We start from the raw sequence: 16,283 nt of genomic DNA on the forward strand, positions 1-16,283 counted from the left end.
ATGGCGGATTTTCCCGAATGGAACTCTGGCGAGATCGTAGAGGAAGATGTTGGCGAGTATCTGGACCCGCGCAGCGCTCTTGCAGCAAAGGTGCCACCCAAGATGCGCCGACAAGGACGCCTTCCTCCGAAGAAAGACACGACGCTCTCTGCGAGCCCTAAGGCAATCGTCGACTTTGTCCCGATGGTGGAGTGCGACGTTTTAGATGATGAATTCGCTGACAAGGGCCTTGGCGGTATGCCTTTAGAGCTGTGCCTTGACAGTAGGCAATTGTCTAAGCCGTCGCCGCCCCACCATGCCGTGTCGCAGCCGAAGGGACTGCCCACGTCCGCGAATGGGTCAGAGGCGGCGCCGACGCAATCGGCAAGCCCGCCATTGACCCCGAGCGTCCCATCATGCGCGGCGTCGACGGCTGGCGTTTCTGCCGCCGATAGAGGCAGCAGACCTGCCGCTGCTCCCCCGCGGATCTCTTCCGCAGTGAGAACATCCAGCGGAACTGGGCGGCCCAATGTCGCGCCACAGAACACCGATTCCAGCCGCCCTCCTCCGTCGAAGTTGGGGTCGATGTCCGGCGTACAAAGCAGCAAAACTAAGATGCCGCTGCCTGCTGGGTGCCCGCACGGGAGCAAACCTTCGAAGCCGAGCAAGCGTGTATTTAGGGTCTCTTCGTCTCGGGCGTCTGTGAGCAGCGCCGACGGTAGCACCACCTCTGAGTGCGACAGCAGCATCCGGGAAGCTCCTCCACCTCTCTCAGCCCCTGCAGGCATGAGTCTGCCGACCCTACAAAGTAAGGCTGCCCGTGCTAGGACTGACGCTCTGCGCAAGCCCTTCTCTGCTGAAACGCCGGCGCCACTGCAGGCCAAGATCCCATCGCACGCCTCGCTGTCTTCCAGAGCGTCGGGAGTACGCGGGCCACCGCCAATGGCGACAGATCGCGCAGTGCCGTGCGGCGTCGCTGCACCCGCTTCTTCTTCACGCGTAGCGAACCCAGATTTATCCTTAAAGGGACCTGCGAACGGCAGCTACGCCGTTCGTGGTTCGAGGGCTGCACCGAGCGTGGCTGCTCCTGCTTCCACGGGCCCCACGAGAAGCACCACGGCAGCGACGATCAGAACACGCGCGACGCGCTCCTCGAGCATAACGCGGAGTACTTCTCTGCAGCGCACCGTGCTGAATCTCAAGAGCGAGCCTGAACCATCGAGTGGCGACTACGCGTACGGCGGCTTCTTTGTATGTGAAAGAGCCGTCGAGCATCAGGGCAAGGACTCTCTCGCCGGAACACAGGTGCTCACTACCGCCTCCAGCGCTGCCTCGTCGACCGACTACTCGGTACTGCGAGGGACGTACGACTCGTACGCGCACGGGCCGGGCAAGACGGGGCCTTTGATAGCGGCGCCTCACATCGGCTCTTCCCTGGCTTCTGCGATGAGTGAGCTGCGCGACACCACCGCTCGCCTACCTGCGCTGCCTGCCTTCAGCGGCCAACGGCCCAAGGCCATGCTATCGGCATTACCACAGCACCCTCGACCCCCACGGCACTCAGTGTCTGCCGGCACCATGGCTCCCCGCACGCACTCCTTTTCTCACCAGGGACCCGTCTCCAAGTTTGCGATGACCGGCACAAAGGCGCCGTCGGTGGCTTCCGCCCTCGCCGAGGGCAGTGAGGGCGAAGGGGTCAAGGAAGAGGAGGCGAATGAAATGAACGTTAGCAGCGACTTTCAGAACGCGGACAAGCACCGCAAGTGTGAGCCGCACAAAAAGCGGGAGGCGCGTCGACGCGGCACGGATTTCGACAAGATTTAAGCAGAGAGACCTCTTGGCTGTCGCTGCTCTCGCTTCTCCCACACACGCTTCTTACAACTTCCTTTTCATTATTTTCATTCTCAGTCGCTGTTCAGACGCGCTGTCTGGCTGTGCATTGCCTCTGTGTGCACGTGAGTCGTATGTGTGTGGGCGTACGTTCGGTGCAGAGGGCGAAAAGGATGCGAAACACCGTTCGCTGCTCGCGCGCTCCCATGTACCGTATACGCCTACTCAACGCGTTGGCACACGGGGGTGGAAATTGGAAAAGTGTATGTATGAAACAAAAAGAGCGGTCTGTTCTGCCGTTCCGTTCTGCAGGCGCGGTGTGGGGTGTGGCGGTGCTTTCTATCTTTTTCTCTTTTTGAGGTGGGGTGGGGTGGGGCGGGTTTTACCTGACTGACCTCACTCCTTTTTCACCCCCAAATCTCTTTGCAGATAAAGATATGTGTATGTATGTATACATATGTGCGTGCGTGCATCTAATATATATATATATGGCTATGCGTGGGACTGTGCCGGCGCATGTGAATTACATCCTTGTTGAATCGCTCAAAGGATCAACAAGATGCGCCTCTCTCTTTGACCTGTGTATGCTTCTCTTACCCCCCCCCATCCCTCCTTTTTCGCCCGCTCATCTACTCTTCACTTGATCGTCCTCTCCCCGGGTATCAATATATGTATCCCTTATGTGTGTGTGCTTTTCTTCAAGTCAACCTATCGTTGCCCACCTATATGCGTCCCTGCTTTCCTTCTTGTCGTTGTCGCTTGCGTTTTTTTTCTTGTGTGGGTCTGTGGGGGTGCGAGGGCCGTTTCAAACCTTCCGTTGTTTTGGCCGCCTCCTCTCCTTCATTCGCTCTGTTTGCTTGCCGTGTCTCTTCCTTGTCTTTGGTGCGTGTGGCTCGTCCATCGTCTCTCTCTCTGCGAATTACTTTTAGAGGACGCGCAGGATATGCGAAGCAATCGAGTAGCCGCCAGGGTGCAGCAGGTGCTGTTTCACTTTACACAGGTGCCCGCTCATCCTCTGTATTTTTTTTCCCCTTTGGAGTTGACTTCAGAGAGGCCTCTCCACGTTTAGTGGTGGGGCGCAGTCCGCCGCTTTCTTCTCGGGGGCCGCGAATGTTATAATGGTCGTTATTTGCTTAAATGGCAGTCGGGCGCAGTTTTATGTTTTTTTTTTTTCGGCATAGAAGCAGAGGCAGGTTGGTCAAAGGCGTCGCTCTCTCATGGTCTCCGGTCTGACGTGATGCTTTCGTTTTATTTTTCCCTCTTCTGCGCTATCCAAGATCGAGGCACATTTGGTAGAGACGGAGCTCGGTGGGGTAGGGGCGAATCGAGCGGGTTCACGTTGGGCTGCCCTCTCGCTCTCGCTCTCTCTCCTTTGCTGACGTTTGCCGGTGTACCTTCGCGCTCTTTCCCCTCTTTGAACTCTTGGTAATGTCACACTAAATGCTTTTGCTTTCCCTACGGCTTGTGCTTGTCGATCCCACGTCGCCACAACATTAGAGACGCATTCGTATAACCTCCATGTCGTTCTCCCAGTCTTCCTCTTCCCTTCGGCACTTTTTTTTTAGCTCTCGCCATCTCTTTCTTGTCCGTGTGCGTGTGTGTGTGTGTGTGTGTAGTAGCTGGTTGCGGCTGTGAGTGGGATATTTTTTCTCCTGCGATGTTTGTCGCTTTCCTTGCGCATGTTTTCTACCGAGGCGCTCCGTCACGCAACTCCCACCCCCTCCTTGCGCGCTCACGTCTACCCTTCGCTCATCTTTTGTCTTTCCCTCTTCGCGTCCTATGCCCTTCTTTCCTCTTCACGTGCCCATTAGACGCCTCGCTACATTCAGGTGCACACTGGCATAATCCTTTCCTCTTTTTGCTTTTCTTTTTGTGTGTCTGTCGCCTGTGTGCATGTGTGCCAGTACGACTGTCCTTTTTCTCTTCCTCATCACGGACTCCTCTTTTCATTACCCCCTTCCGCCGTTCGCTCTCGTGTTCTTCCTGGCCCTCGGTTTTCCGCTTCCATATTTCCCCTCTCCCCTATTTCAGCTGATCAACAGGAAAAGAAAATATAACGACAAGGCGGTGCTGCCGCTTTCTTGGGTTTCTCGCCTTCCTGTATTCTCTTTTGTGCTTGTGTGTGTATGTGTTTCTGCTACGGCATGATGTTCGGTTCACCACGGAGCGCACAGGAGCACACACATAATAACTGTGTGTGTATGGGGGGGAGAGGGGCTCTACTGTATTGACGCGTGCAGCGGTGCACGGTGCGCTGTGCTCGCACACATGCACACACACACGCATATGTATATATATCGGAGGCTCCGATGTGTTGTCGCTCTCTCACATCTATTTCTGTGTCTGTTCAAACCCCAGTCCCCCCTGATGGCGGGGGACACTTCAGCGTGGCATCACAAGGTCCGGTGCACCAGCCTTGCGTGGGATAGCCGAGCAGCCCACCCTATCCCTGCTAGTCCCGGACCGCTTCTGCTGGTGACAGGGCCACGCGCCCACGACGTGAGGGAGGGGAAGCCAGTGCGATTTTGTCGCTACCGATGTCGGCGGTGAGGCCCTGGACGGCGTTGTGCTGGGGCAGCCTGCGACTGCGCACACGTCTGCGCCATCCATATGATTAGGCAGCGTGTCAGCGTGGCTGGAGCGCATCTCTCGCCCGGCCCTCACACTGCCTTGCTGGTGCGGGGATGCACCGGGTGGCGACCGGCAAAGTTGGAGCGGCCGTGAGGCGACCTGCGGAGCGGGGGATGAGTGGGTGCACAGCATGAGAGAGAGGCCGCGCGCGGATCACTGTCTTGGGGCATTGCGGTAATGCGCGTGGGCAGTGCTGCGTCGCACCACGCGACGGGACACGTAACAGGGTCACGGGGAGGGTAGGGTGGCGCTTGAACTCATGCTCTATGGCAGAGAATGGACACACGGCACAAGGAATAGTCTGTTTCTCTCTGTGCCCGTTACTTTCCTCCTTTTTTTTACTGTGTGAGTTTTTTTTCTATATGGTCTTTTTTGTTTGCCTTCATCTCATCATCGTTAGTGCGTGAGGTGATGCACCTTTTCGGTGACGCTCCTCTATTTTGTTTTTCAGGTTTCGTTCGGTTTTCGTCATTCGTGTATACCATGATCTTCGCGTGGTAAGCTTAATATTCTGTAGATGGATTTCCACATGACGGCAGGCATCCTGATCGGAGAGGCTCTTCTTTCTGTTACTGCCTGCTGCTGTTTACAGTATTATATGAATACTCTTTTTCTGTTTAGATTTTGCATCCTCCTTGTTCTTCGTTTTTCTTTCTTTTCAAATCTTCTGCCGCTGCTTAGCGCATCTCCGCGTGGACCCCATTCGTTCCCTTTTCCTGTGGTGAACTGTTTCTTGCTTGACCCTTTCCCTTCCCCCTTTTCCCGATTGTTCTTGATATTTCACCGTTCTTTCTCTACCAGTATTGCCTTTTAGCTTCGTGCCTGTCTAGGGTGGCCTCTTTTTTCGGTAGGCGTGCGCGTGTTCCGTATGCACGAGTGAGGAATGGGAATGTTCTCCTGGTGTGCTCTTTTTTATCGCTCTTTTCCTTTTTTTTACCCTACGCGCCCGCTATGCCGTAAGGGTGAGAATCATTCATCCATGCCGAACTCCACAATCATATCGGGCACGCTGTCTTTGGGGACTATGGCGATGATGATTTCACGCAACGGCTTCGGTTACGCTTGTAGGTGTGCACCTCTGTACGCGTGCGTACATGAACCGGAGCTCTTCTGTGGGATTTCATTTCCGATGGCACCTCTGCCCTACTTCATCATTGACTCTCTATCTCTGTGGGTCTGTGGCAGACGCCGCATCGAGCCATGCCGCTCTTTCCCACACACGCTAGTACGCGCGTGTTTTCCCTTTTGCGGGAAGGACGAGCAGCTGCCGCTTGCTAATCCGAATCCCACATCTCCCTTTCCGAGCCTGCTTGGCTATACTCTGCAGTGATGCCCTGTCGATGTTCTGGGCTGTTTTTTGTTTTTATTCTCTACTCGCGCATTCTCCCTCTTTCCACTTCCTTCCTACCTCGACGCAAACTCCAGCCAACATCACAGCAAACAATATTTCTTGTCGCGCACACCTGTGCGAGTGGTGCCTCTCACGTCTTTTCTCGTGGCCGCACTCATCAGTGTGACTGGGGCTTTTCTTTCGCTCTCACCTCTCGCGCACGTGAAGGGTCCGTCGCATCTTTTCTCTGCCGCTTGGCGCATCGGCGCGTCCGCTCTTTATGGTCATTTTTCGCTCCGGCTTCAGCATTCGCCCAGCACCCCTCCCTTTATTACCCGCTGGCCTGTGTGTGCGCTATGCGAGGCCATAAATATGCACACTGCCGCGCAGTCAGACGTATTGATTGCACCTCATTTACGTGCGCTGTTTTTCTCTGTCTGACCAAGTGCAGGCTCTAGCACAGTGGCGTCGTTTTTCTATCGCCCCTCTGCCATTCTGGAACAACCGCAGCAACAAATTGGAAGGGTCCACCCAGCAATGTCGCGCCCGACGTGGTCACACGGTGGCCGCATCCTCTTCAATGCGTCCCGCGTCTACTATGTGCCGAATGAGCCGTGTCTCCCACCGCTTCGGTGGATGCCGGAGCGGCAGCGGTTTGAGTATCTGCGCAAGGACATCGAAGAGGACGTCTCGTTGCGTGCGTCGCTGGCGGAGCTTGCCGAGGCTTGCTCGCAGCTGTACCAGCTACAGCCGCTCCAGCAGCAGTTGCCAGCCGCGTCTCTGAACGGATACTTGCCGTGCGAGGCGCTCTACGGCGTCCTGCCCCTGGGTGCGGCAAGCAACTCTGCCCTGCTTTACGTCACCGAAAAGGAGTACGTGTGCACGCTGTGCGTGGGGGGCGCGGAGCACGACGTGTTTGCCGTGCGCGGACTGCAGTGGCTCTTTTTGCCGTGCGCCACGTCGGCCTTGTCAGGAAGGCGACAGAGTGTCCGGCCTCAGCAGCATCACCGCGGCAGCGTGCGAAGTGGAAACCGCAACGATGGCGAGATGCCGGATGGCGCAGATGATGACGCTGAAAGCGACATGTATGGGCGGCACCCTTGCAACTCCCGCAACGACAACTCCACGAGCGAGACAGATGAAGAGGAGGACGACGACGCCGAGAACGGGTCGTCCACGATGCAGCGCTTGCCCACAAAGACGCTGAACGACTATCTTGCTGTATTGAACCGCTTTTGCGAGTCCATCAACATCGAGGACGGAGGTCAGCGTGCCCGTGCGGCAGCAGCTGCTGCCGCTTATCCGCACACCGACGGCGAGGTGGAAGAGAGATCTTCGCAGCTGCCTGGGATTGTTGGCCCCGCCAACCGCTTCTCGTACTTGTATTACTCGCCTACACTGGACCTCAGCGCCGATCCCGCGCACCTCTTGGCTCTGATCACTCACAGTGCGCATCCGCACGTCGAAGATGGTGCTGCATCGACTGGCGGTGGTGCTGTGAGTTACACGACAAACGGCTCGCTTTCATCGAATACTAATCGAGATAGCAGCGGCACGACGACCGAGTTCTCCGATCAACCACGCCTCTCCACGCGCGGGCGGCACAGCGCGGCGAGCTATTTGTGGGAGGAGAAGCGTGCGGCCGCCCTCACACGCCAGCTGTACCAGTGGAATGGACCACTTATCGGTGACGCCTTTGCCCTGCCGACCCTGGCGGCGCTAAGGGGAGAAGAGGTGCGGGGCCGTGCGGAGTCGAGCAAGAAACCGTCCGCCCTTGAGTCGAGGCGCGAGCCGTGGAGGTTCGTCTGCGCCGATGAGCTGCTACGTGACGAGCTGGCACAGTACCCAAACCGCGGCGGTCACGGTGGCGGTGCCGTCTCTCTGCCTGCCGGCACGATGCCCGCCACATCCTTCTCGTCGTTGCCCCTTTACATGCCATCGTACATTCGTGGCCTTGTCGCCCAGGCAGTGGCGTCCCCGTCCGTGCGCATGACGCTGGTGACTCGTATATGCTGCCGCTGGGCCGGGACGCGGTACAACCGGCGCGGCCTCGAGCCCGGGCACAGCGGCGTCGTAGCGAACATGGCGATGACGTCGCTTTGGGTGACGCCGCAATCAACGACGAGTGACGCTCCTTCAACGGAAAGGAGCGAAGCCACCTCAGGTGCCAGAAGGTTTGCTGTGTACAGCATGCTTCGCGGCTCCGTCCCGCGGCGATGGGAGCAGCCCGCAAACCTCTCGCTGAAGCCAACCATCAAGATCGCCCCGGTCGGCAATGCTGCCGAGGAGCTTGGTCGCCATGTACGACTTCTGAAGCAGTGCCTGCCGCAGTTGCACGCGCTCTACTGTCTGGACACCATGTCCACCTCCGAGTTGGAGGAGCCGCTCTCTGAGGCCTTCGCCACCGCTGTCCGTCGCTACAACGAGGACCCGCCGAGCCCCTTCACGGCCGCTAAGGGTGGCACTTATCTCGCCACGTCAAGTGCAGGAGCGACGGCAGAAGAGAAGGATGGCGCAGCTGCTGCCGTAACGGCAGGCAATGGAGACGATTGGGCCGGCGCATCTCACACGCCGGCTCGTGACCCCATGGTGACACTGGTGAAGTACAACGTGAAGAGGGCTCTGAAAACGCTGTCTTACGCCGCCATGATGCGCGAATGCATTGCCAAACTGGACCGTGAATCTGGCGGGGACACGTGGCTGGATTTCACCAATGGCGAGGCGCACGCTCCGCGCGCTGGAGAGGACAGGGCCGCCATGGGAGGAGGGGAGTCGACTTTGCAGAACAGTAGCAGTCTGACAGGCACGGAGGCAGATGCCAGACACAGGGACGCTGCACCGCGGCTCTCGCTGGCCCATGTGCAGTCACGATTGGTGCGGGTGAACTGCCTAGACTGCCTGGACCGTACCAACCTGGTGCAGAGCTTTCTGTGCTGTGCGGCGCTGCCGCAGATGATCGAATACGTAGAAGGGAGATCACAAGAGCGGAACCAGCCGTCGGCGTCTGCGGAGCGCCTCTCTCGGAGTGATGGCGACTTAACACAGGCGTTCAACCGTCTTCGCCTGCTGCTTGTTGCGCAAGGCACGGCCGTCGCGCAGCTCTACGCCGGCACGAAGCCGCATTTCGTTCCCTACATGCTTAACGGGCATTACCATTGGTCGCATAAGGCGAGGGAGAGTGTGCTGGCGCTACGCCGGTGGTACCAACAGAACTTCTTTGACGGCGTGAAGCAGGATGGAGTGTCGCTGGTGACACGGCAGCACGATCCACAGGTGTTCAATGCCGATATCGAGAGCCCCTTCTCCCGAGATCTCAGCGGGATGAATCACCAGGTACTCTGCGGCGTCCTCCTTGGCGTGATGCCGTTCTTGTACAGCCTCCTCATGTGCGTGAGCGAGAGAGGGGGCTTCTCCTCCTTTGTCTTTCAGCTGCACTTTGGCATTTGCATGTGCTGGATTGCCTACTTCTCTGTGCTGTACAACAAGCTCATGCGGTATCGCGTCACATACACGAATCGCCCGCTGCTGCTATACACACGCCAGGCAGACTGGTGCTGAAAGACTTACGGCCCCCATGGAGAGGCAAGGAGTGGCGAATGTGGTGACGAGGAGGCACAGAGCGCTTTCTGTGTTTGTGTTTTTGCCCTGTGGGCGTTGGCCTTTTGGCGGTCAAGAGAGCAGACGCACGTTCTTGCGCGAGGCGCCGCATATCTGTGCATGTGCTTGTGCATGCGCCGCTTCTGCGACGGCGACCCTGTGAAACAGAGCGGCGTTTTGTCTGCTTCATCTGTTTTTTTTTTCTCATATTAGCTTCTCACTTCCATTATCTTTCGACATTCACGCAGGCCCTTGCGCAGGATTAGGGGAGTGAGGAGGAGGAGAGGCAGCAACGGGCCGAGTGGAGTAGCGCATCTTTATCGTGTGTCTGTGTGTGGCCTGCGGCTGTTTCTGTGTGCTATCAAGTGGCGTTGTGCATGCCGTTTTGTTTTCGCGTGTGTGTGTGTGTGCCTCTGGGCGTGCTTCGCATATCCGGACCTACACGCAGCGTGGAAGAGGCTCCATGCACCGGTTTGTGGCCGACTTTCACTACCGTTTATCTGTTTCGCTGAACTGCCTACTCATCACACGCGCCTTCTCTTCGCGCTTTCCATTAACCGGTGAAGACGGTGGCTGGAGGAAGAGAGCCGACGTTGCGCGAGTCGGCACTTCTCCTCACCTATCTCTCCTCATTTTTTATTTCGCCTTCTGGCTGCATCGGCTTTGCCGCTTCACCGAGGAGTGCACTGTCTTTTCCTACCTGGTCGCAAGAGCAGAAGAAAATAAATTGATCGAATAGTCGCCCTCGCGGAGGGACGCACTTGGCGTGCAAATAGCACCCCTAAAACTCCATGCAGCTTCTCTGCGTCATGCGCCCTGGCTGTGAAGCCAGGCACGGCTGCCGTCGCTGGACACAAGAGCAGAATGACAAAGCGGATGCTGATACTTGCTGGTAAGGCCGGCACATGCTCGGAAACGGCATAGCGGCACAGCAGTCATCGATAAGACCATTCGTTATCACGGCAAGCTGCTCAACCCGCACCCCACACCCACCGTGCGGCTGGTCACCTCTCTACTCTCCCTCTCTTCGCCACACGATCTGGTGCGCTTCTTTTTGCCTTTTCTGCTGGCCTTTTCCCCGGCGCACTCCGCCCTATTGCCTCTGCGTATGCTCCCGCACCTTGGCTAACTGAATCTTCAGTTAAGCAAGAGAAGGCCTGAAGGAACTTACTGCCGTGATTTCACTCACCCTCCCCCGTCCTCTGCTCCGCAACGTCTGCGTGTGTCTTCGTGTTCCTCCCTCTCTGTTCCTATTCTAAAGCGCACTAGGGCTTATACATCGCGTAGAAAGATCTGTCACGAGCAGCGGTTGGCTTCCCCCTCCGACTGCCTCACAAGGAAAGCCACAAAGGGCTCTCGCTCACCCGCACGCCTGCTCAGGCGCTAGAGAGGACGACATCCCCTCCCTCGTTTCCTCACACGTCTCTACTCCACACAGGTACACACACACACAGGAGGGGGGGACAAAAGACTGAGGGGTGTAGGCAACGGAGTGTAAGAGTTGTTCTTCATACTTTGCGCATTTTGCTTACCTCCCACTCCTCTTTTTTTTTTCTGCCGCTCCTTTCACTCCCCCTTCCCAGCTCCCTCTCTCACCCACTCACCCACTCTCTTTGTTGGTTTCCTTGATTGTGTTCTTTGTGCTCGCCGTCTCTCTCTCTCTGTGTTGTGCGTGTGTCTGTGCCTGCTGCCTTGTGTTCCTTTTTTCCCGTTTTGTTTTGCGCCCCCCCCCTCCTCTCTCGTTTTCTCGCCTTGACAGCTGCCGCTGCCCCCTCGTCTTCTTTTTTCGCCAGTGAGGGGGGCCTTCTTGTTTTTTACGTATTTCCCCTTTTCGGCCTTACTTTCTCCCTCTTCACTCCCCTATTTTCCACCCGCCCCACCCACCCCCCACGCTCTTACACTCTACTTCATCGCGTGTGTGTGTGTGTGTGGCTCTCCATACGCTCCTGCGCTGGGTGCTTCTCTTCGAGTGGTTTTCTCTGCATCTTGCAACATCAAAATCGTTACCCACTTCTCCCCTACCGTGCAAGGTGCTCCTCGACGGTTCTCAATTCCTTCATTCTCTACACCTCTCTCCTCGTCCTTGTCGTTGTCTGTCGCGATGCCGCGCGTGTTTGCTAGGCCCTGCACGTCGTTGAGCGCATTCCAGATGAAGCCATACAGCACGATGGAGTGCGGCGCAGAGCGTCAAACGCATGACATGCTGCGACACACTGTAGAGCGGCTGTGGCACCCGTTCACGCAGGGCTATCGAGGTGCAGATCTCAATATCTACCGCTTTCGCGAGAACCTCGCAGGCCTTTGCTGCCCTGGTAACATCTTTACCTGCCAGGTAAATGGCCTTTTAGGTGGCACACGGGTGCTGGAAGACTTTTTCGCCACGTTGCTAAGCGGGTTCGACATTGTTCACGCATCTGTCGAGGGCTCACGTGGGAAGCCGCTGTCGAATCCGGCTGATATATGCAACTACACGGGATATTATGTGCTGGCTCACACTCGCCCTTTTCTGGGGTGGCAGCCGTCGCCGACGTCGCTACGCAGCACAGGGCCCACTTCCGCACTACCGGGGACAACTATCCGTAGCAGTGTCCAGTACGAATTCAACGGCGCAACACCAGAGACGGCGTCGCGTTCGGCATTCCTGCTCAACGACTGCGATGGCGTCGAGGCTACTGACGCGACGGCGACGCTTGACGGTGACCCCGACCCATCGTCGAAAATCTCCACGCTGATCGTGCCATTCACCACATATGTGGAAGGGTTGGTTGATCACAGCCGCCTCTCGCATGTCGTTTTGCGGACGCCCGTGATGGAGCTGCTGCGCACTCGTCCCGAGTGCCCGGAGGCAGTGCAGAAGTGCCTTGAAAGTCGTGAGGCGCTGAAGATCTTCGCGACGCTGCGCCGCGCCGGTGTAAAACCGGAGCTGATCACTGCCACGACGCTCCTGAGTGCCTCAAAGCGAGATCCGGCGTGGATGTCGGCACTCGGCATCCTGTAGACTTGGCGGTCAGAGTGAGAAAAGGATACAATGAGCGCTGTGAGAGCTTTCCATCTCATTGACACGAAGGGCGCGGCTGAACGCGCAGGCGCTCTTTCAGGTTCACGAGCTTTCACACCTGCGTGAAAGGCAACAATCGCTGAATTCGAGTGCGACGGCGAGCTTGTTTATGTAGGGACGACGTGCATCCTCTGAAACTCAAGATATTGCGTCAACAAGTGTAGCTGTGCTGGCTGCAACTATTTCTTGATGTCTTTCGGGCTCCACCAGCTCTCTCACACGAATCGCCGTCGCCGCACGTCTCGTTTTTCTTTTCAGTCTCCATGTACGGTCCCGCTCGCGCTGCACGGTCTCCCTCCCGTCGGGTGTCTGTGGCTGCCCCTCACACCCTCTGTGCCTCCTCAGGAGGACAAGCGATGGTCTCTTTGTGCGCAGGCACATGTCTATGCATGGACCCCTTCCGCTCCGCACGCCCAGTCCTGCGAAAGACGTGCGGGTTTGAGAGGAAGGTGAAATGCCCCCTGCTGCCAGAGACTCATGGCAGCGTCCCACCTGCCGCGGCGCACATGCGGGCAGGCTGCCCAGGCACCCACCCCTCCGTGGCATCGGCGGGAATGGAAGATGCAGCCAGCCAGCCCCTCCCTCCTCTCCCCGCCCTCAGGCAACAACGCCGCTCTGAGGCAGACCCCAGGATGCCGAAAGGCGAGCACTGTGCGCACCCGCTGCGAACCGTTGCTGGCATGATGTATGACATGGCCGCAAAGGTGCCCAGAGGTGAGAAGCGCAAGAGTAACAGCCGCAAAGGGCGCGAAGGGGTCCCATGCCAATGCGCCCCACAGTGCGTGTGTGCGAACTATGCTGCATCTCCCACGGCCGACCGAGTGGGCTGATGAGGCGCAGATCTCGGATGCGTGAGAGGAGCGCCTTGAACTGCACCATCCAGTCCTCCGGACCACAGTGCGGAATGCCGCGGCTTGAAGCGGCTGAGGGTGACGCACGGCATACAAGGAGGGTACAGGATGTCAGAGGGCTTCTGAGCTGCGGTTGGCCAACTTACTTCGTGGGCTCATCCTACATGCACCTGACCCCACCTCCTCTTGCTCACACGACGGACGCCATCGCCTCCGCCTTCGAGCCAGGCCCTGGACGCGGCCCTCCTGCATCAAGGCGTGCGACTCACCCGAGCCCGTGTGGCGCCAGCCGAGCAGCGCGTATGCGAAGGAGGGACACGAGGAGGCCGTTAGACGCATGGCCTGACTCGAGGGCAGCAGTCCCCTCCCCCCTCCCCCTCCGAGGGGGGGGGCAGAAATTCAGCCGTAGTGCTAGAGAGGCTCGGTGAGCTGTGATTGTGTGTGTTCGTGTGTATTATTGCGGACCTGTTCGTGCCGGAATGGCCTGCTGAGAAGAAATGAATTCTTGCTTGTGGTGTGTCTGTATAGGCGTTTTCTGTGCAGTGACTCAGTATGTGTTCTTGGTCTGCCCTCCTTGTTTTTCCATGCCGTCTCTCTGTTTGTCCATTGCCTGTGACCGCGTTCACGCAGCCCTGCACGGTTGCCGTGATGTAGGTTTGTTTGCGGGTTTGCGTGTCGGATGGAGCTGGGGGTGCATAGACTGAGGATCGACAGTGGATGGGAGAAGGTGTGGCGGGAAAGCCGTCTGCGTGAAAACGCGCATACGTGCAGACGAGGAAACGCATATTCAGGCTTCGACCACCACCTATAAAAAATACGCCAAAGAAAAGAACAGTCAATGGGCCCATTTTGCTTCAATTCGAGGGAAAGAGAGAAGGGGACAGGAGAACTGTATGCCGACGAGCGAGTCTCGCGTGTTTTTCCGATGTCGTCTTCGATTCCCGCATCCTTTATATGATATCATGATTATTATTACATAGCTTTTTTTTTCTTTCGTTCTGCGGGTGTGTTAGAGAGAGAGCTTGAGTATGTGTGGCAGATGCGTGTGGTGCCCCGCGTGTGTGTCTGCGTGATAAAAGACGTTGTGCTTTGTCAGTCCATGGGTCACACTCACTGCCCAAGAGAAGTGTAACCGCTGCTGCTTTTATTTTTCCTCCTCTTCGTTCTTTTCGCGACTCCTCGTGTCCCCTTCATCGCCAAATACCCCCTACCCGTCTTTTGTTCAACTCACGTGCAACGCGTGTGTATTTCAGAAGAGTATCGTCTCCGTCTCTCTTCCTGCTCCTGACATGACCCAATCTTTTTTTTCCTCCTTGTGCCCTCAGCCATCGCACCTCCCTTCTTCCAGTTGTGTGGAACCGCATGGCTTCCTCTCACACTCTGCCTTTTCGTCTCGGAAAGCTTCCGTTGACGCCGTTTTTTTTCCCCCTTTCGCCCTCTGTGGTTTTTGTTCGTTTCTCTCTCCAATTCGCCATTTTCGTATTTTGTGTTCTGCGTGTGCGACGCTTGCCTCTGCTCGGCTGCGCGGATTTCGTATTCGTTCGTCTCTCTCTCCGCGCACTTTTCTTCTGCAGCCTCTTACCCATGCCGATGCCTCGAATTCATGACCAAAGAGGCAAAGAATGATTCTAGCACAAGGAAGAGGAAAAAGGAAAATACGCGTGGGAGGAAAAGAGGGTGGAAGTGGTGATCCTGAACAAGGAGTTGAACTACGGCAGCACCGCGGCATGCAGTGCAGCAGTGCAGCAGCATACGGTGGATGTGCTTTGCGTTGGGAATCAACCCTCTCCGCGTGGATATGCGTGTATGTGTCTGGCTCGACTGCTTTTCATTTTTTTTGTCTTTACAACCAAAAGCCTTTGTTGTGCCGATACATGGGCTACTGTTAACACGAGCATTGTTGTTTGGGCTGGAGATGGCGATAGACGCTCAGGTAGAGACAGGGAGGGCAGTGAGCGTGCGACACGCTTCGGCTGCCTTGGCATGGCTTTACCTCGATGAAGAACCTCCTTTTTTTTGCCCTATCTCCTGTTTTTCCTCAACATGGTCCTCTTTGGTTTAGATAAGCGCATGTGTGCGTTGGCTTATGGGTGGGTTCTCAAGAGCTCGCCTTTTTCCCCCTCTTGTTACACCCTCGTGTCTTTTATCGTGTTTGTTTTGTGCTTGCTGTCTTTCGGTTCCAATGGTTCATGCTGGTGTGTTTCCCTCTTCTCTGTTTTTTTTTTCTTGCCGATGGCGATGACGGCGTTTTGTGCGTACGCTTCCAGGACTGCTCTCCCCATTTCTCTTCCAAGCCGACACGAAACCCGCTCGACTATCTCCGCTCGTCTCGGTTTCTCTTCCATGTACCCCTGCTTCTCCCCCTTTTTCCATGTCTTCAAAAGCCCTGATCAGCGAACCAAATCAAGACAAAACACGTGATATGATTGGCTTCATTGCTGGCTTTCTCTTCCTTCGTTTTCGGGGGAGGTCGCACCCGTCAACGGCTTCTTTTTTTTTTCGTTTCTTTTCTGGTTTGGGATGTGAAGAAGAATGCCATCTTGTGCGTTTCGTCTTTCCCTATCCTCCCTTCTCTACGTTCGCCTCACTTGTCGTTCTTCTCGCCGATCCTTCTCGCACGCTCTCGTCGACTCTGCACACTGCGCAGCAAGTTAATGAAAAGAACGGAGACGATACTTGGAGCAGCTAGCCGCCTCCTTTTTCCATTGACGCGCGCAAAGACTCGCCCCCCTCCACCTCGCTAGCGCACATCCACAGACACACACGCGCAAGCCATATCACAAAAAGGGAAAACAGCAGTAGCAGAGGGACTGCAGAGGGTCCGAGAGGACTAAGAGCGGAAGGAAAGGCGGCTGAGAGTCAAGTGGGGGGGGGATGCGTCGGACACAAGCGAAAAAGAAGCCACGCAAGTATCGCAGATCTTGTTTCACGCGCCATGAACCAGTGCGGCAATGAGTATTATTATGACGGTATGCAAGGACGGACATCTTTTCCCTTTGCGGAATGA

General features: G+C 56.6%; 3 protein-coding genes across 3 annotated transcripts; all 3 read left to right on the plus strand.

Moving 5' to 3' along the window:
- Positions 1–1,803, plus strand: LINJ_35_4290 (hypothetical protein, unknown function; the record flags this gene model as incomplete). The annotated part of the gene is made up of 1 exon (XM_001469194.1): positions 1–1,803. The coding sequence occupies one exon, from the start codon at positions 1–3 to the stop codon at positions 1,801–1,803; it is 1,803 nt and encodes a 600-aa protein (XP_001469231.1).
- A 4,504-nt stretch (positions 1,804–6,307) lies between these two features.
- LINJ_35_4300 (conserved hypothetical protein) lies at positions 6,308–9,328 on the plus strand (the record flags this gene model as incomplete). Its single annotated transcript, XM_001469195.1, has 1 exon — positions 6,308–9,328. One exon carries the CDS (start codon positions 6,308–6,310, stop codon positions 9,326–9,328), a length of 3,021 nt encoding a protein of 1,006 aa, XP_001469232.1.
- A 2,140-nt stretch (positions 9,329–11,468) lies between these two features.
- LINJ_35_4310 (conserved hypothetical protein) lies at positions 11,469–12,365 on the plus strand (the record flags this gene model as incomplete). Its single annotated transcript, XM_001469196.1, has 1 exon — positions 11,469–12,365. One exon carries the CDS (start codon positions 11,469–11,471, stop codon positions 12,363–12,365), a length of 897 nt encoding a protein of 298 aa, XP_001469233.1.
- Between the last annotated feature and the right edge of the window lie 3,918 nt (positions 12,366–16,283).

This window comes from Leishmania infantum, chromosome 35, assembly GCF_000002875.2.
Source record: "Leishmania infantum JPCM5 genome chromosome 35".
NCBI lineage: Eukaryota > Euglenozoa > Kinetoplastea > Trypanosomatida > Trypanosomatidae > Leishmania > Leishmania infantum.